The sequence below is a fragment of the Piliocolobus tephrosceles genome, chromosome 10 (genome assembly GCF_002776525.5).
Source record: "Piliocolobus tephrosceles isolate RC106 chromosome 10, ASM277652v3, whole genome shotgun sequence".
Lineage (NCBI taxonomy): Eukaryota > Metazoa > Chordata > Mammalia > Primates > Cercopithecidae > Piliocolobus > Piliocolobus tephrosceles.
The window spans coordinates 69270124-69291049 of NC_045443.1; the positions used below are offsets into that span (position 1 = coordinate 69270124).

General features: G+C 37.5%; 1 protein-coding gene across 1 annotated transcript in view; it reads left to right on the plus strand.

Annotated features, from left to right (window-relative positions):
* The first annotated feature begins 7680 nt into the window (after positions 1-7680).
* TPH2 (tryptophan hydroxylase 2) overlaps positions 7681-20926 on the plus strand; it is a 102450-nt gene continuing 89204 nt past the window's right edge. The window contains exons 1-5 of the mRNA XM_023226566.1: positions 7681-7926; positions 10406-10555; positions 13113-13296; positions 13405-13505; positions 19361-19428. Of these exons, the coding sequence (XP_023082334.1) occupies positions 7822-7926; positions 10406-10555; positions 13113-13296; positions 13405-13505; positions 19361-19428 (608 nt within the window). The 5' untranslated portion in view covers positions 7681-7821. The remainder of the gene's footprint in view (positions 7927-10405; positions 10556-13112; positions 13297-13404; positions 13506-19360; positions 19429-20926) is intronic.

Sequence of the window (20926 nt, forward strand, 5' to 3'; positions counted from 1 at the left end):
CAAAAAAAAAAAAAAAAAAAAAAAAAAAAAAAAAAAAAATTGTCTAATATGGTACTGGGCGTGATAAAGCACTTATAAATGATATCATTATTATTATTTCATGGCAATCAAATACTGCCACAAACCATCTTTTTGAATCTTACAGCTATGTGGTTCCCTTTTCCTCCCCATACATACTACCCTACAGATAGAGCCTTGAGGCACCCATCGGTTTGTTTTCTATTGACTGAGGTCATTTTGACTTCAAATCTGAACTGTGTATTCCGGTGTCTTCCGAGCCACAGCCTTACTGACCCCACCATAAATCACTATTCTTTTTGTGCTTCAGTTTTCTTCATATTTGGCTTAGATATGCTTGCCTTTGTCCATTCTCCCTTTATAAAAATTATTTTAAATGATGATGAGAAAAGAGTGCAAGATATAGGTCATGTTTTGCTTATTTATGAGGTCTGATCACCCTCAATCAATAAATAATCACAAAATTAAAAATGACATGTCTGCGTTAAACATTTTAAGTAGTATGGGAAATTACAGTGTCTGTTTGACAGTGAACATTTTATTAGGAAACAATGCTTAATATTGTGGACAGCTGTTTTTGGTTATGCTTCAACATTAGGTCAATTCGGTCAGACTCTGATATCAAATTGTCCTGCTTGATTTCAGGGCAGATTGTATTGCCTGCATGTCTAGATGGTTGACAAAACCTTCATGCAAAGTTTCAGTGCAATTTTTCTTTGTTTATCCTTTTTCCCTCTCAAATGATAGTTTATCTAGTATTTGAGAGTAATCAGCAGGAACAAATACTTTTGTGTTATAAACACCTTCATCTGTTACAGTATGAGTTGAAGTGCTAATTTTTGGAAATTAATTTTTGGAAATTTTCATCTGAGCACAGTGCATCACTCATATTGACTATTGAGACTAATAATCAAGACTTCACTCAAAGTCAGGAGAGACGTTGGTTTGTTAATATCTTGAAAATAAAATGGTGTTATGTAGGAGTCTGCTTGAGTTTCCTAAAAGTAAATCATTGCAGGCTTATTTCGTTTCCTTTTATTGATAAGTTACAATACTGATAAACCAAGGAAGCACATTAGATGGGCAACAAACTTATTTTGGTATGATATTCATGCGGTTAATTTGACAAAATTAGGAGTGGTTGGTAGTAATAGAGAACAATTCCTTCCAAGAAGACTAAAGTATACCCTATAATCTCTAGAAGACAAATGTCAATGGGAAAAAAAAATCCAGCCAAACTGATTGTTAGCTTGGTTGTGTGCTATAAACATAGAAGTCAGCCCTTTCTCTTGTCTTGTTCAATATGAATTTAAGCACAGTAAGCACATGCATCAAATTTGCTTGTGACACATACTTGATAGACTGGAATGATGGCTTAAAATCTAAAGGACAAGTTATTAAAGGAAAAGGAATCAGACTTTTTGTTGAATTCCAATCTTGAAACTCCCACTGTTGCTTTGAGTATCTCCAAACACTCACATTCAATATCTATCCATTAATAACTTTACACCTGCTTTCTCCATTCACACTGGGGTGTTGCCAGGAAAATTCTCCCTTATTTTAAGTATACTCATGTCCTTTCATTCTTTCTCCCAAACACATTTCTTTGCACTACTGAAGCCTAGCTTTCTCTTCATGACATTGCCTTTCCAGCTGGCTTCTAACTTGGACAGCATGATGCGTGTGAGTGGTAAGGGAAGGAGAAGAAATAAGGAGTCCTCAGGCCTCTCACTTTCTGTCTACAACATGGAAATTGGTAGGCATGGATAGGTTGGTCTCTTCCAATTGTGGGCCACGGACGCTTCAGCAACCCCTTGGTTGTTTTAGTTTATTTATATTGCCTTTTTCATTTCTTTGTTCATAGGGGCTACAGCCTCTCAGAAGCCATTTCCATTTATCCAGGTGTTTTAAGGACTGGTTTATAGTATTTCTCTCATTTCGCTACTTTCCTCAATGACAACAAATACCTATGTTGAGGACTCATTGATATTCTTAACATAAAACTTCCCTAATTTTGTGGACCCCTACTTCATATCTCAGCTGTTTGTCATCATGGCCATTCATGATCACATGGCCTTCTTCCTCCTGTAAGATACTATATTGGAGGTCTCCTTATCTGACAATATCTCTCTTTGTATTTTCTACTCAATTTTCCACTTCCTGACGTCTAGCCCCTGTAGCTGCTTGATCCAAACCAATTCTGTTGGCTCACCTTATGACTATTGACTTCTTACTTAACACGAATTATGAGGGCAACCACCTCATTAAAACCTAGGTATCCATGTCTCTTAAATTTCTGTCAAATATTGCAAATCAATGCTCAATTTTATATTACTCTGGCTTCAGAATCAATGAGGTATAGGAAGATAATTAACACTTTGAGTGTCGAATATCTGCCAGCCACCATGTTAATCACTTTATACATATCCAATACAATCAGCATAACAGCCCTATAAGGTTTAGATATTATTGCCCTTCTATTACAGAAATGGAGGCTGAGAAATGTGAAGTAATGTGTCCTGCTTAAGCACAAGTAGGAAATAGCAAAGCAAAGATTTAAACTTCATTTTACTTAAAAAAATGCCTTATTTCCATGCAGCATTTATTCATTTATGTATTTACTTTAGAGATGGAGTTTTGCTCTGTCACTCAGGCTAGGGTGCAGTGTCATGACCATAGCTCACTGCAGCCTTGAACTACTTGGCTCAAGCGAGCCTTCTGCTTCAGCCTCCTGAGTAGCTGGGAATACTGCTACATACCATTACACTAGTAATTTTTATTTTTATTTTTATTTTTGTCTTTTGTAGAGATGGGGTCTCATTATATTTCCCAGGCTGGTCTCAAACTCCTGGACTCAGCAGTCATCCTGCCTTGGCCTCCCAAAGTGCTGATATTATAGGCCTGAGCCATTATGCCCAGCATAATTTATTTTCAAAGTTTATATTTTTATAATCAATGTCACACATGTACATGGTTTCCACAAGATTTGTTATTATGAGAAACTGTTCCTTCCCTTCTCCCCACCATCCATATCCTCCTACCCTCCTCATCCCCTACCAGTGGCAAGACTTTCAACTGTCAGGTCGTGCTTGTGCAGCTCTAGGCATTAACCATTGATTTTTCATCTTGGAAGACGAGAATTTAGTTGTTTACCCTCTCCCCACAGCCCCTATTATTCACATGCACACTTTCTTATCTGTCTGTCTTCCAATATAATTCATATAATATTGGTTAGGTCAATATTTAGTGCTTATGTTATGACTTTGTAAATGTAATCCTCCAACGAGACATGCTCCCCTTCAGCCCTAATTTTCATTTTTCTTGGGGAGTTAATTTTTATCGAGGTTTTTTACTTGCTGATTTTACATATAGTTGTCACTAATCTAACCCCACACTCTCCAACAAATATTTAAATTGGGGCTTGTCAAATGTGAGCTTACTTACAGGGTAATCTGATTGCATTATTTTGTCCAGAGCATTCAATATTATCTTAGCTCTCACTGTGTTTTAAGATCTTGCCTTTGCCAGATTCTCCAAGGAATTTTTTTTGTCTTTATTTGGCTGAAGACTAAATGCCTGGCTGTCAGCCTTCTGAGGTTTGGGAGTCTCCATGTCATGATATGAGTCTCAATACCTCTATATATTCATTTAATCAGAATGGTGCCCCCTATTCTCAACTATGCTTGATGCGCCTAAGCACAGAGGCCCTTTGTTTTACCCTTTCCAGAGAGTAACCTTCCCAAGAGGAGGTGGCGTGGCTATTTAGAATAGTCAAGGAGAATATGGAATTTTAACTGCTTTTTAAAAATAAGATAACAGCTTTATTGAGATATGATGTATATGCCTTAAAGTATATGCCATATATGATGGCATAAAAAGTATGCCATATATGATGCCATATATGATGCCATATATGATGGCATATAAAGTATATGCCATATATGATGTATATGCCATATATGATGTATATGCCTTAAAATGATATCCCTGCCTTAAAGTGTACAATTTTGTGGTTTTTAGTATATTCACAAAGTTGTGTAAATATCACTAATATTTAATTTTATGACATTTTCATACAGAAACCTTGTACCTTTTAGCAGTTATTCCCCACCTCCTCTTTTTTTCCAGCCCCTGGCAGCCACTAATCTACTTTCTGTTTGTGTCTCTCTCTCTTTTTAAAATGATCTCTTTTAACATCTTCTAGACATTTCATATAAACAAAATCTTACAATACATGCATGGTCTTTTGTGACTGGCTTCTTTCACTTAGCATAATGTTTTCAGGGTTCACCCATATTGTGACATGTATCAGTACCTCATTTCTTTATATTGCAAAATAATATTTTATTTATGATATATCTTTTTTTTTTTCATTACGTGATAGTATTTGAGTTGTTTCTACTCTTGGCTACTATGAATAATACTGCTTTGAACATTCATGTACAGTGTTTGTGTGGATATATGTTTTCATTTTTCTTGGGTGTACACCTAAGAGTGGAATTGCTGAATCATGTAGTAACTCTAGTTTTACCTTTGTAAGGAACCACCAAACGTTTTTTCAAAGTAACTACACCATTTTACACATACCTAGCAGTGAAATTGTTGAGTCATACAGTAACTTTATGTTTTGCATTTTGAGAAACCACCGAACTGTTTCCCAAAGTGACTGTACAATTTTATAATACCACCAGGTGTGAGTGTTTCACATTTCCCGCTTCCTTACCAATATTTGTTATTGTCTGTCTTTTTTATTTTAGCCATCCTTGTGGGTCAGAAGTCATACTGTGTTTTTCAATTTGCATTTCCCTAACAACTAATGATGTGGAGCACCTTTTCCTGTTTCCATTGGCCATATCTTCTTTGGAGAAATGTCTATTAATGTTTTTTGCCCAGCCTTAGCATAATAGGAAGACCCTGCCTTTACCACAGCAAGAAAAAATTAGCTGGGTGTGGTGGCCTGTTCTTGTAGTCCCAGATGCTTGGGAGGCCGAGGCAGGAGGATCGCTTGAGCCCAGGAGGTGGAGGCTGCCAAGAACTATGATTGTGCCACTGCACTCCAGTCTGGGTAACAGAGCAAGCTGTCTCAAATAAACTTTGTTTCCCAATTAAAAATTGGTCTATTCGTTTTTTTCATTGCTGAGTTGTAAGAATTTTTTATTCTGGATACTGTCTCCTATGAGATACATGGTTTACCAATATTTCCTCCCGTGTTGTGGGTTGTCTTTTCACTTTTCTGAGGGTGTTCTCTGAAGCACAGAAGTTTTTAATTTTGATGAAATCTTATTTTTTTCTTTGGGTACTTATGCTTCTGGTATCGTATCTAAGAAACAATGGCCTAATCAAAAGCCAAAAACATTTACTCCTATCCTTTCTTCTAAGAGTTTTAATTTTAGATCTTACGTGTGTGTTTATGATTCATTTTGAGTTAATTTTTGTCTGCAATGTGACATAGAAATCCAACTTCATTGTTTTGCATGTGGATATCCAAAGTTATTCTGGGACAGTTTGTTCAAAAGATCATTCTTTCCCCATTGAATTGTCTTGGTACTTTTGTTGAAAATCAGTTCCCTCTACATGTAAGGGTTTATTTCTGGCTACTCAATTCTATTTCATTTACCTATATATCTGTCCTTAGTACCACACTGTCTTGATTATTGTAACTTTGTTATAAAGTTTTGATTTGTCTAACTGCTTCTCACACTTCGAACCACTCTTCCTCAGTTTCATCTACCTTCAATTCCAGAGATATTTGAGCCTTTAGGATATTCTGTTATGTAAATTGCGTTGCTTCTCAGTCTTCTTCATTGATAGCTTAAAGTTCAGCTTTCCCATGACTGCAAAACCTTTGATCATTTTTTCTTCTTTCAAGCTGCTAATTTTTTGTTGCTGTTGTTTTCCAATTTATGCATTTCTTATGTACCTTGAAAAAGGAATTTTTATGTTGTTTTAATAGGGTTTCTAGGGTGAGAAAAAGTAGTTAAATCTTTAATATTCTAAATATATATTTTAAATAAATTACTTTTAATGTCTTTTTTTCCCCTCGCTTTCACATCCAAGCAGGGACACTGTCTAGTGGATTTTATCCCTTCACATCCCTGGTTCTTTCATTACATCTCAGTAACATTAGCTATTATTGTCATTACTTCATTCATCTTATTTAAGCTTGCTTCTCCTATTAGCTGATTAGAGCTGACCTTTACAGAATATGTAAACCAAATAATATATTCAGAATTAGATCAATTAATAATTATGTCCCTTCAAGACTCCAGAAACAATTAAACTTCAGTCAATATTAGTTCATTCCAACTTGTTTTGAAAAACTTTTTTTTTTATATAGGCAAGCAGTGCCAGCACCAGATTTTGTTTAGATTTTTAGTGAAACAAGCACATTTGGCCAAGAGTTTTTTATTCTTCAGGAGATTGGTAACATTTTCCTGTGGCCTTGTGAATTTTATGACTTTCTAAGGTTTGAATAGTAAGAATATTGATTAATCTATGCATGTCAAGTTGCTGGATTTGATCTAGTTGACACTGATGTTTGACAGTATATGTAGTCATTAAAAGCTTAAATGTCTTAGTACTCTTAACCTCTGCCTCCTCCTCACCACATAACACACAGATCTCATATATTTAAGTAGCAGTTTTTATATGAAAGGGTTATGTCAGTGATTAAATTTCCATGATTTTCAGTGGAGAGAAAAAATTCAGTAACCACAAGAGTGTTAAAATGAATGGCTGATATATGGGAATCTAGTTTCCTTTTATTTCTCATTTAGTAAGGAAGATTCTAGGGTTAGTATCTGAGCTATACGTAAACTCCCTGTGGCTAAATCAAACCCTTACATTTCCTTTACAATACATTTTCCTCCATATAACTCTACATAGAGGCATCACAGGATTAAGAAGAAGTCCTTCTATGAAAGCCATTACACATATGTACACTCACATGTTTGCATGCACAAAATTACAATATGTAAGGTCAGAAAAAGCTTATTAACATAAAATGGAGTTGATCAATGAGTAAAAAAATAGGCTGATAGAAGGAATAAGATCTAGTATTCTGGAACACAATAATTTATTTTCTTTTGTATGTTAAAATAACTGTAAGAGTGGAATTGGAATGTTTCTATCACAAAGAAATGATAAATGAGGCAATGGATATCTTGATTACCTTATTTGATCATTACATATTGCACACTTGTGTCAAACTATCACATGTACCTTATAAGTATGCACAACTATTCGTTATCCATAAAAATTAAAAATTTAAAAATCCATAAAATGGTTTAAGGATTCAGCAGTGCTGATCCTTCGTAAATTATTTTTCTAATTTTGGAAAGAAACACAAAATCTTTGAATTCACAGTTGCTTAAAGACTGAGGTTAACTTGCCAGCGGCAGGCTTGAGAGATGAGAGAGCTAACGTCAGGGGATAGATGGTTTCTTGTACAAATAACACCCCCTTATGTATTGTTCTCCACCATCCCCGCCCAAAAAGCTACTCGACCTATGAAACGAATCACACCATGAGCCCAGATAACCCCAGGCTTCAGGTCTGTAATCTGACTGTGGCCATCGGCAACCAGAAATGAGTTTCTTTCTAATCAGCCTTCCATCAGTCTCCAGTCATTCATATAAAGGAGCCCGGGGATGGGAGGATTCTCATTGCTCTTCAGCACCAGGGTTCTGGACAGCGCCCCAAGCAGGCAGCTGATCGCACGCCCCTTCCTCTCAATCTCCGCCAGCGCTGCTACTGCCCCTCTAGTCCCCCCTGCTGCAGAGAGAGAATATTACACTGGGATCCATGCAGCCAGCAATGATGATGTTTTCCAGTAAATACTGGGCAAGGAGAGGGTTTTCCCTGGATTCAGCAGTGCCCGAAGAGCATCAGCTACTCGGCAACTTAACAGTGAGTACTACGTACCTGGCACTATGGAGAAGTATTTTCTAGGGTAGTAACCATCTTCTCCTCACCGTATGAATCCCTCTTGTAGTGTAAGTAAGCACGCACACCTCAACTTTCTCCTTCTTTATAAACTCTCTACCCTGCTTTCCTCCTGTCTGCCTTCAGTCTTCCTCTTCTCTCCATAAGTAAAGCGAATGCGCCAGTCACTGCGTGCTAAACTTTTTTTCCGCAAAGTTTAAAAGTACAGAGTTAAGAAGTTCTTGAACATTAAGAATGAGAGATTGTATGAATCAATGTCTTAAATCTACAACCAAAAAAAAAAAAAAAAAGAGTGAAGAATTTTGAAAAGCCACTTATTATTAGGAGGAGGAGTAAGGAGAACAAATTAAATAAATTTCCACGGTTTTCAGAAGATCATTGTGTCTCCTACACCCTCTTCAGTTTACAAAGCCTGGTCTTTAAACAGAACTATTATTTTCTGTTCTTAGTTTTGGGTGCAGGTTATTGGAATAAAAGAAAGATTGGATTCCTTTCAAAAGTTTTTCTGTGTTCCACATTGCTCAATCTTTTCAGTTTACTTGATGGAATAATACAAGCAATACATCACTTGCTATAGTATTTAAGGGAGTTTTATGTTTATAATATCTACAGAATAAGAAAAGCAGTATTTGCAGGAGTTTAGATCCTGCTTTGAGGTAATAGTCGTGGGATTTAATAAAAACCATGAAATAAAAATGTGTCCAGGTCCTAGTCATTAAAAATATTAAATGATATTATATTACTGTACTACCAGAGTTTATCAACCAAATCCAATTCAGTCTGTGTCATAGAATAATCTGTTTTAATATCGTAGTTCCAAATATGTGCCAGAGGGCTGCATTGTACTGACATATTATTACTGATAAAAATGTTGAAAAGTAAACGTGGCAACTTCTGTAGAATTATTTAAATCATTTTGCAAAAATAAGGCTAAAATGTAAATAGATTTTCTAACATTTAAATATAATGAATATTTGGATGAGATATTACAATGAAGAATTTTGAAGTCATAATTAACTGCTAGAAGGAAAACAAAGAAAGCTCAGGATAATGCTAATGTATGACCCTTTTATATAAAAAATGTTACTTATATATGCGAGATCTATGTGTTATGTGGTGAGGAGGAGGCAGATGTTAAGAACACTGAGACATTTGAGCTTTTAATGACTAAACATACTGTCAAATGTCAATGTCTGCATAAACTTCTTCCCTCCCTCAAGTCATACATAATAAAATCTCCATCTCTATTATATATAATCTAGTGAGTAAGGCAATACTGATGTGTGAAAATAAAGCCAGTAGAGAAATCAGAAGAAGACAATGGCAGATAACTATTCACTGGGTCCCAAAGCAAACCTACATTTCTCAGTTTCATGAGGATGTAGCAGATTGGTATGATTGTATTAAATCACCATTTGCCAGGAGTTACTTCTATGTCTGCCCAATGCTGTATTTGCATATAAAGAATATAAAACAGACCATCCTAATTTTGCATTGTCTGTCAAATGAAAGTTCCCAGCTTGTTGTTTTTGTTTTGTTTCCTCCCATTCTATTCCTAAATAAAGTTTCCAGATTTTTATTCTGCATTTCTGGCAATGTGACCTGAGTTACTGGACTCTGTCATTTTTTTCTTTAGCCAGCAGGACTAATAGACATTACTTCCTCAGGCAATATAAAATCTTAAGTGACTAATGAAGTGTTAATCTTTTTCAGTTTCTCAGATTTTACTGTTTGCTCCTAATAATTAGCTTGCCAGTTTTCTTCTTTCCTTTCTTCTTTTTTCATTTTATTTGTGGCTGAATTTTAATAGTCACTTTTCAAGCATTGTCTTCTGACACAGATGGCCTTAGAGTTATACACTTGTCTGTGCTAAACTTTTGCAGGCAGATTCACATTGACACTGTGGATCTAACTGAAGAAAGTAATATTACTCATTAATTTCTGGGCATGTGCTGACATATTTCAGAATGAAATAAATATTTTGTTTTTAAAATGTAATTAAAACTAAAATTATTGTCAAAAATATGTTTGATCTTATTTTTATTATGGTTAGTAATTCATATAGTTTCCATATGATTCAACGAGGCTAAGAGATCAAACTTTGTGCTGTAAAATAATTCTAGAAAGGCAGGAATTGTTCATATATGATACTTCAGGCTTTATGACAGTCAGGTTTTTGTTGCTATTAAAGCGAAGCAAATCTGATCCCCTTTTAATTTCAACCACTAGATGATGTCTTAGACCACTGGAAAATAGTCTCTCAGCGTAAATTAGACCAATATTTATGATTGAAAGTGATGAGTGACATGGCAACTTCACCTTAAGTTTGTATGATTGGTGGAGCTTCCAGCTTATGAATGAAATGTGTGGGAAAAATCTAATTACACAGGATTCTGGAACCCTAACTAACATTTCGTTTTATTATGCTTCGACATTCCTGAAGCTAAATAAAGCTAACTCTGGCAAAAATGACGACAAAGGCAACAAGGGAAGCAGCAAAAGTGAAACTGCTACCGAAAGTGGCAAGACAGCAGTTGTTTTCTCCTTGAAAAATGAAGTCGGTGGATTGGTAAAAGCACTGAGGCTCTTTCAGGTGAATGTAAAATATCATTACATCATTTTAAAAGTGACTATGTGCCTGGTTACAAACCTGTTATCTGCTCTGAAACGTTTCTGAATCAATTTCTGCATAATGTGGTGAAAGTTTCGAAGGAACCAAACTGCAAGAGGCTTTAAAAGGGAGGTTTGTCTGTCAAGCAATGAAATAAGCAGAATTGTATAAGCTGTGGCTTATTAACGCAGTTAGCTTGTTAGGAACTCTGAAGACTATTGCCAGGTTAGGAAGTCAGTACTTCAAAAATGTGAGCTTCCCACCTGAAAATGAAAACACAAGAGGAGCCAAACAGGGTATCTTAAGTAGCAAGAGCCTGCAGCTTAATTTGATTTGTTCACATTTGAACTTACACATGTCCTAGGAGCACGTTTATTACGAAAAAAGTGAGATACATGAGTATAGGCACTCGGTATTCCCCTAAGCCTCATTGTTTATGTGTTTTAATGTATCTTTTTGTGAAGATGAGTCACTCTCCTTATATTATACATTGTGGGGCTAGCTCTTCCCTTATCTTATAGAAATGTTGTAGCATCTTCTCAGGCCCAAATCTGTAGTTTGAACCCTCAAGAAAGATCCTGGTTAGGGGTGAGGCTGGAAGAGCCCAGAAAAGCTGTTGTGTTCTTGCCAGCATGTACCTAACGGTTTCTCTACCCTTCAGCAAGCACCCTCCCTTACAAAATGCATTTTGTTTGGGGGCAGTGGCTGTTGATGAGAGCTGTAAGATAAGGAGCCTGGCTCTGCATGATGCCTTGGGCTGCTAGTGCAGTGGAAAGATAGCTGGAATTGCAGTCAGGGGATTCAGACCTGTGTTCTCCTGGTTTGGCTAAACACTAGCTGCTTCCTAGGTTCAATTTCTTTATTTGTAAAATTGCAATAATAATTCCTACCTAACAGGATTGCTGGGACGACATAATATGAGTGAAAGTGCTTTGTAAAGTGTATAACTATGAGGCATTATTATGATGCCTCTATGATGATCATAGCAGGGGAATTAGCAGCCTGATTTGGCAAATCATTTCTTGTTCTCTTTTGACCTTGAAGAAAGGATCAGGCACCATAAACAGTGGTAATGGAAATCTAAGGAAATATTTTACAGATAATTATGTCATCCAAGGCTGTGTCCATACAGTGCCAAAGGCAGGCCAATTCAATTAGATAGCTGGGTGCAGTGGATAAATTCCTGGAGAAGGAGCTAGCAGCCCTGAGTTTTCACTCTGCCATCAGCTAGTCACTGGACCTTAGCTAAACCATTTAACCCATCTGGACCTCAGTTCCCCTAAAAATATCTACTCTGCTTCAACCAAAGGTCATTAAAAGCCCAATGTGACACAATGTATGTGAAGTCTCTTGGACTTTGAACTTAATGTTATTATCAGCCAGTTGAGAAAATATGACATTATTGTAAAGGTTAATAAAAACAGAAATAGAACATTTAGTTTCGTAGTCACAAGACTAGTTTCTTTATATAGGAGAGGGTGCTGTTTGATTTGATACTATTCTTGCACTGGAAACTACCTATCCTGCTCTTATGCTGAAAATTCTGAGATCATCTAGGATCGTATCAGGAATTGTGCGGGTAATCACAGTGTATCATCTGGAGTGAGAAAATGTCTGCTTATTTGGAGGTGGGTTGGAATGGAGAGAACAGAGCCTTCAATTAACTTAGAGGAAATGAAGAACACATCACTGGGGGAAATTCTAACCTGATTTTTAAATATTAAACCACTGCCCTTATCTCTGAGATCCATCATAGATTGATAGTTGCAGCAACACATCCTTGGTTGAAGCTAGTTTGAAGATTGCCAAAAGAGAACAATTATTAAGTGATCCCATTTAGGGGTTATTATCATTATTTTTTACCTTTTCTTCACCCTCCTCACAATTGCCTAAGTTGTTTGTTTTCCTTTTGCCTTCAGAGATCCTCTCTTGACTACTTATCTTGCTCCTATTTCTTTTTCTACCACATGGATTACAGTTTGGCTAGTGTTTCCCAAGCCTCAGTCATTTTCATGCCACTTCCCAAATTTCTGCTTGCCATTTGTACTGTTTACTTACAAAAAGATTATAAAAGGTTATTTCTAAAAGGCTATTTTAAAACTCTGTTTATTTTAAAAGAAAACTTTATATTAGGGGTTTGAGTTTTAGTTATGTTTTTCAGAAATATATAAATATGGATTATTACATGATAATGCAATAAATAATTTTTTCCCCAAATAATCACGTGCCACCTATGGGATGTGTACCACTCTCTGGGAAATGATGATGTTCATTTTATAGGGCCAGTTTATATTTTAAATGCCCCTTCTGTTTTTTATGAGGCAGGACAACCTATACACAGAAGTATGAATATATAGATTTTTTTATTAACAGAAATAATGGTTGGAAACATTTCCAAGTTTTATTCAAAGAACAAAGAGATTGTCTCTTCCTCTTGCATGGGTACTTGGCACCTTGCTTAAGACGTGAACAAGAAAAGCTGATGGCATTCCTTTTATTGTCCCCTGAAGGTGATTTTGAGATGGTCATGTTTCCACAGGAAAAACGTGTCCACATGGTTCATATTGAATCCAGGAAATCTCGGCGAAGAAGTTCTGAGGTTGAAATCTTTGTGGACTGTGAGTGTGGGAAAACAGAATTCAATGAGCTCATTCAGTTGCTGAAATTTCAAACCACTATTGTGACGCTGAATCCTCCAGAGAATATCTGGACAGAGGAAGAAGGCAAGGGTGGTCTTAGCTTGTTGGGTAATTTTGAAATCTGACAAATATTGCAAACGGGAAAACACAATCTGTGGACTAATATTTTTGAACCTGCACTGTTTTCAACAGAGCTAGAGGATGTGCCCTGGTTCCCTCGGAAGATCTCTGAGTTAGACAAATGTTCTCACAGAGTTCTCATGTATGGTTCTGAGCTTGATGCCGACCACCCAGTAAGTGTCCAGTAAAATCTATTTCTCACATGCTCTCTCAGCTCCACCTACGTGACAGGCAGTGTGCAATGTTCTGTGCTGCAATACTTTATTATAGAACAATTTATTATTTATTCCCCATAACTGAGAGCAGACTTCCAAATGATAAAGCTTCCCTGTACGTGTGTTGACTGGAAGCAGGTTAGAAGGATGGTATTTTCACATAGCATTTATTTTTAAAAGGGTTGGATAGAGGAGGATACTCTAAAACTTAGAGAATATTTCTGTGGAATTAGACAGCCTGAAATATACTTGCAGATGGTGACCCTTGGAAAAACGATGAGCTGAAATTGATCACGCCTCTGGGAAACTAGGGAGGACTAGGTATTATGGGGCTCAGTGAGAGAATAAAATTCTTCCTGCTATTTTCCTTGACTGGAGGTAGTTAGGAGTAGAGTAATGTAGTTGACTTCAGTCTCAATGGAAAGGCAGAGCGTTTTAGAATAAAGGCTATGATGGAAGACATATCTCTTCCCACATCTACCCTGAATCTATCTACCATCATTCTTTCCTCTACTCCAATAAAAATGACCATCTTTAAAGAAATATGATACTTGGGTAAGCATTTCCCATTATTCTCCCCTTCCCCCCTTTACATCAGTTTTTATTTAACACAAGAGACCTGGAACTTCTTTATGGCCAGAGTGAAGTACAGTTAATAGTCTGGGAGAAGTAAGCAATGCACCTATTCATTACAGGCATTTTTCCCTCCCTCGGTGCCCCTTGTCTAAAAATAGGCAGATGAAAGAGTAAAACCTAAGCAGATCACTAATGCTTACAGGACGTCTCTGTGGTCTGCAGGTAATAGTTTACAGACATTCCTTGCTGTTTAAACAGAGGAAATGTGGGGATTTGACAGTGTGGCTCTACTCTGCACAGTGGCTCTCTAAGTGTGACACCAACATCAGCAGTGTCAGTATCATGTGGGAATTTGTTTTAATGAGTCCACCCTTAAGTTTGAGAACCTCTGTTTTAAAGGAGACTATGACAGCTTTAACACTAGAGAAGTTTTCAATTAAACCAGTCATTTGACATAATATACCCACTCAGACCAATTCAAATATACCATTCAAACAAATGGTCAAACAGACCTAATTCAACTGCATTATTTTCAAAAATTCTCTCAAAGAAACAATGTGTTATATTTGCTAACATAGCCTAAAATTTCAGAATATTTTCCAGTAATTCACATGTAAGGCCTCTGAACATTAGAAAAACATTAAAAATGGCTTTAATAATCACCCATTGTTATCTTCCCCCTCTCTCAACTTCCAGAAGGCATCAGAATTAGCACAGGAACCTGACTTAGCAGTTAAGCAGTACCCAGGCTGCACAGACACCAGCTGTTAACTTGCAGAATGACCTTGGCCAAGTCCCTTTACCTCTGCACCTCAAGTTCTTTATGTAAAAAGTGGAAATAAAATTGTTATTGACCTCGAAGGGGTGTTTGAAAAGCCTAGTTAATAAAACAACTGGAAAGCATTTGGCAAGAGTAAATGCTTAATTCCAGAAATAGAAATGCTGTATTAAATCATCCAGATCAATGCCTGGACAGTAAAGGATTTTTTGATAACCTCCTATTTCCAAATACTCCCCTTAGTCTAGTTTGAAAATTACTTAACCTGGAGAAAGGAGTTCAGCCATTTTAATGGAACAACCATAGGAACCACTGACCCTGCTGAGAAAAAATTTATTTCAATACCCAGCATAAATTTTCCTGTGCTTAATTTTATTCCATTACTCCTAATTATACCCACCTTATGATACCTTCTCTTATTTTCTGTGCAGCCACTAGAAATAATTGCAAGTACTTAGCAATCCCCTCTCTTGTCATTTTTTAAACCACATATATTTCTTTTATGAGCACACCAAATGTTCATTACACAGAATGTAATATTGGCAAATTGGTGTTTTCATAAGTTGTTTGATGAGGATGGAAAAATTGTCTAAGCACTTTTTATGCCTGGGAATAATCCCAGTCCTGAGATAAACACAGGGACCCTTGTGATAGGGTACTTCAGAAAAGGCTTGGAATATAAGAGTAAGGTTGCTGAGGCTCCCTAGATCGGGTTAAATATCTAGGTCAGTGTCTTTCAAACTTCAAGGGGCAAACAAATCACCTTTGAGATCTTTTTTTATTATTATTATTATTATACTTTAAGTTCTAGGGTACATGTGCACAACATGCAGGTTTGTTACATATGTATACCTGTGCCATGTTGGTGTGCTGCACCCATCAACTCGTCAGCACCCATCAACTTGTCATTTACATCAGGTATAACTCCCAATACCATCCCTCCCCCCTCCCGCCTCCCCATAATAGACCCTGGTGTGTGATGTTCCCCTTCCCGAGTCCAAGTGATCTCATTGTTCAATTCCCACCTATGAGTGAGAACATGCGGTGTTTGGTTTTCTGTTCTTGTGATAGTTTGCTGAGAATGATGGTTTCCAGCTGCATGCATGTCCCTACAAAGGACACAAACTCATCCTTTTTTATGGCTGCATAGTATTCCATGGTGTATATGTGCCATATTTTCTTAATCCAGTCTGTCACTGATGGACATTTGGATTGATTCCAAGTCTTTGCTATTGTGAATAGTGCTGTAATAAACATCCGTGTGCATGTGTCTTTATAGCAGCATGATTTATAATCCTTTGGGTATATCCCCAGTAGTGGGATGGCTGGGTCATATGGTACATCTGGTTCCAGATCCTTGAGGAATCGCTATACTGTTTTCCACAATGGTTGAACTAGTTTACAATCCCACCAACAATGTAAAAGTGTTCCTATTTCTCCACATCCTCTCCAACATCTGTTGTTTCCTGACTTTTTAATGATTGCCATTCTAACTGGTGTGAGATGGTATCTCATTGTGGTTTTGATTTGCATTTCTCTGATGGCCAGTGATGATGAGCATTTTTTCATGTGTCTGTTGGCTGTATGAATGTCTTCTTTTGAGAAATGTCTGTTCATATCCTTTCCCCACTTTTTGATGGGGTTGTTTGTTTTTTTCTTGTAAATTTGTTTGAGTTCTTTATAGGTTCTGGATATTAGCCCTTTGTCAGATGAGTAGATTGCAAAAATTTTTTCCCGAGATCATTTTTAAATCAGACAATGATTCTGTAGGGCCTGGGATTCTGTATTTCTGGTGATCTCCCAGATAAGGCTTGCACCAGAGAGCCTGGGGACCACATTTTGAGGAGCCAGCATCTAGACTGGGAAGGTCTTTCGAAGTGGGGTTCAAGGTTCACTCATAAGATGTTTGTTAAAAGTACAATATCTTGATGCTCATCTGAAGCCTACTGAGTCAGAACTTTCAGGGATGGCCCAGGGATCTGCATTTAAAAGTATCTGCAGGAGACCCTGATGAGATCTAAAGTTTGAGAACTAATGTCTTAATTAATGTTCTAGCTCAGTGATTCTCAACCTTAGCTTTCCATTCAAATCACGTGTGGAGAATTAAAAAGTACTGATGCCAGGGCCTCTGGGAATGTGGCCAGGTTTGATGTATTATTTAAAGCTCCCAGGTGATTCTAATATTCTAATACGGTTGACCTATTTGGGATAGCTACTTGAGTGTCAACAGAAATTTAGCTGAGCACTTTGGAGTTCAGGCTGGGTCTTCAATTTCCTTTGATTTAAATTGAGAGAGGGAGGGTGGGTTCTCTCTGGGTGCTAGGGTTGCCAGATGGAGCAAATAAATATCTAGGATGCCCAGTTAAATTTCAGTTTCAGATAAATAAGGAATAGTTTTGGGGTATAAGTATGTCCCATGCAATACTTGGAACATATTTATACTAAAAAGATTATTTGTTGTTTATCTGAAATTCAAATTTAACTGCGTGCCCTGTATTTTGTCCAGTAACCTTATCCCTGGCTTCAGTTCAGAATGGATGGCCAAGGAATGCTGTTTCTCTGTCACTACTAGTGCAGCTAGCGTCCCTGTTTTACTTTGCCAGTACATGGTTCAATCCAGGATGTTCTGGATCGCCCACAACATTTGCGTAATCACTGCCACACTAAGCTAATGAGGCATGATGAGTAAATCACTCTCTTGCGTCCTTGGAAAAGGTGCAGGTGTTTGCAGAAGAGAGGCAGTTGAGATTCTTCAGGAGGCCCAGCAGATTATGATGCTGTTTCCATGGTGTCCAGTCTGGCAGGAACCGGGGAACAGATGCTATGCTTTTCACAGGACGCTTTTCCTTCTGTCATGGCCTGTTTTCTTTTTGAATAATAAAGGTGCTTGGAATTCTTTGGTTTTACCATCTCCAATAGTTTTACTAGTGAGTGTTGAAACAAGTACCTTCTAGCATGACGGCATCTACCCTCTACAGCAGGAGACTCCTTTTTTAAAGGGCACAGATCTATTTATGAATGTGGTAACTATTTATTTTATTATTATTATTATTTTTACCAAATACCCAAACTTCAAGGACAGTGGTAACTATTTTGTAAAATTTTTTATATAGACATTTTAGGACTTCACAAGCCTGTCTATGAACTCCAGTTTAAAAACTCCCAATTCACAGTAAAAGAAAGTGCTAGTTTCTTGGACAGAGGATACTTCATTTCTACATGGTGTTAAGGCGGTCTCAGGGCATCTTCTGTCTCCTCCTCTTAGTAACTCTCTTGTCATTCCTGAAAGAAAGGTTGTTGACAATGGAAGTTCTTCATTTCTGTCCAGCAGATAGCCCTATGAAGATTCCTAGCCTCGAGGCCAGTTCTCTTCAGCCAGGCAAGCGAGGGGCAATTTGCTAATGAGTTTGAGGCTCCTCTTGGGCAGCCCATCTTGCAGAACTGTCTTAGGTTCAGCAGAGGTAGTCTAGGCCTTTGTGGGCCTCACCCTGTTCTTTCACTCTGGAATGCCATGATCCCAGTGGCTTGTCTCCTTGCCTGGCCTCCATTCTTAGTAAGCCCTTGCTTCCTGGTTATCCTTCCAGTTTGCAGGGCTGTAGAGGTAGGAGTCAAATTGCAACAATTCCTTCTGAGCTTCCAACAGCTGGAAGAAACAACCCTGGAAAGAATTGATTGTCTGAAAGTGCTTCAAGGAAAGGAAAATGGAAAGTCTGTTGACAAGAGGAGAGATTTTTGAGTAAACCAGGAAGTCCTCTCTGAAGGATTTCACTTGACTGAAAAATGACAGACATAATGTTTAATTTCCCGAGTGGATGATGATGGATAAAAATCTTGAAGTTGGCTAAGACTAACTAGAATTGTAAGAAGTCAGAGTGGAATGGTGCTAGGCTGCTATCCTGTGCACGAATTCCCTAAAATCGATTTTGCATTATGTGGCCGTAGTCATAAAATACAGCAAAACCTCTTTAATTCATACTGATTTGGGAATGTGTTGATTATTCTAAATGACAGAATTTATAATAAATGTCACATTTATTAGTTATTTATACAAAGCAATTAAAATTAGGTTAAGTTACTGAATAACCATGTTAAAGGGATCTGTTTTAAGGAATAGGATAGGATTAATTTGTGATTAAGATCAATTACATGCAAATGATATTTGAAAACCTAAAGGTATTGTTCACAATATCAACTTGCTCAACTAAGTCATTCTGCTTACTTAGTGGAAAGGTAAACTTTAGCCTGAATTGCCACACATCCTAAATTAGTACAGCCCCAATTTAATGAGGTTTTACTGTAAGCCCAATTTGTTTCTGAGTGTGTCATCAAGATGGCCATCCTAGGATAAGATTTACATATGAATTGAACACTGAATAAACACCACAGTGATTTTCTTTTAGGTCTTCTGCAGCTAATTTTCAGCACTTTGTTAAATAACTTAATCTCTTTTGTGTTTAAGGGATTTAAGGACAATGTCTATCGACAGAGAAGAAAGTATTTTGTGGATGTGGCCATGGGTTATAAATAGTAAGTACCTGTATAACTGTTTCTTGTCACTGGCTAGTTAGGAAAAACACATGCTGTGTTAAACAAACCTGTCATCTCTTCACTTTAACTTTTGCAGAAGGCAGGCGTGAACCATTTTAAACACTCACCAACTCTGTGGGCTCTAAATGCCAACATTGATGTTTGACATCTGGGTATAATTGTAAAATAATGAGACCTGCGGGCCACATGCCAAGAGCTACATTTACACCATTGTGTTCCCAGCTCCACCAAGACAAAGACCATTTCTGTGCACTCTGCAGGTCTCAGAAACTGTGTTTTCATTTTAATTTTACTTTAGCCTTGACTTTTCAGTAACCCCCTTCAATCTCCTGCTTCCCCAATGAAAGTAGAGGATTCAGCAAGAATGGTGAAAGGGCTCATTTAAGGAGTCGTAATAGAAAAGACATGTGTTTGCTTTACATGGAGAGGAAAATTTCCTGTAAAATGCAGGGGTTATGAAGGAGTTTCACACTCATTCCCAGACCAGGGTTGGGATGGAAGAGGAAGACCTCACTTTTCAGGGTGAGAACTGTGCATAGTACATGATGCTATGTGGCAGTGACAGGATGTGTTTGTGATGTTGTATGTTGACTGTAGGCCATGTTTAGAAAAATGCAGTGGTGGTTAGGCCTGTGTTTGTTCTACTCACGCTAGTATAACTCATAGATCATTACAATGCTCTCTTTCCTCTGTCTGGTATGTGATCAGCTACAGGAAACTTGTCATCAGAACAAAATGTAAATCCATACCTCGTAAGGGAAAGATTCGTCCTACCCCAATTGAGAATAGGTGTGAAACTTACTGTCCTGAGAGGAAAATTTGTCATTGGTGAAAGTTTAGGACATTATGTAGATTATAGAGGGTCTCAGTATGGGCTTTATTTATAAAAAGGAATTTGACACACAGGTGCTTAAGACAGATGAGAAGATTCTTCATCCCACCTCTCACCGGGCATCCCTAGCTTCCTTTGATGCTTAGGTGCTCTTTCCTTCATCCTCCCAAGTCCCAGGCATCCATCATCCTTTCTCCACCACATTTAGGAAAACCATATTCTTTTTTTTTTTTATTATTATACTTTAAGTTCTAGGGTACATGTGCATAACATGCAGGTTTGTTACATATGTATATCTGTGCCATGTTGGTGTGCTGCACCCATCAACTCGTCAGCACCCATCACTTCGTCATTTATATCAGGTATAACTCCCAAGGCAATCCCTCCCCCCTCCCCATGATAGGCCCCAGTGTGTGATGTTCCCCTTCCCGAGTCCAAGTGATCTCTTTGTTCAGTTCCCACCTATGAGTGAGAACATGCGGTGTTTGGTTTTCTCTTCTTGTGATAGTTTGCTAAGAATGATGGTTTCCAGCTGCGTCTATGTCCCTACAAAGGACGCAAACTCATCCTTTTTTATGGCTGCATAGTATTCCATGGTGTATATGTGCCACATTTTCTTAATCCAGTCTGTCACTGATGGACATT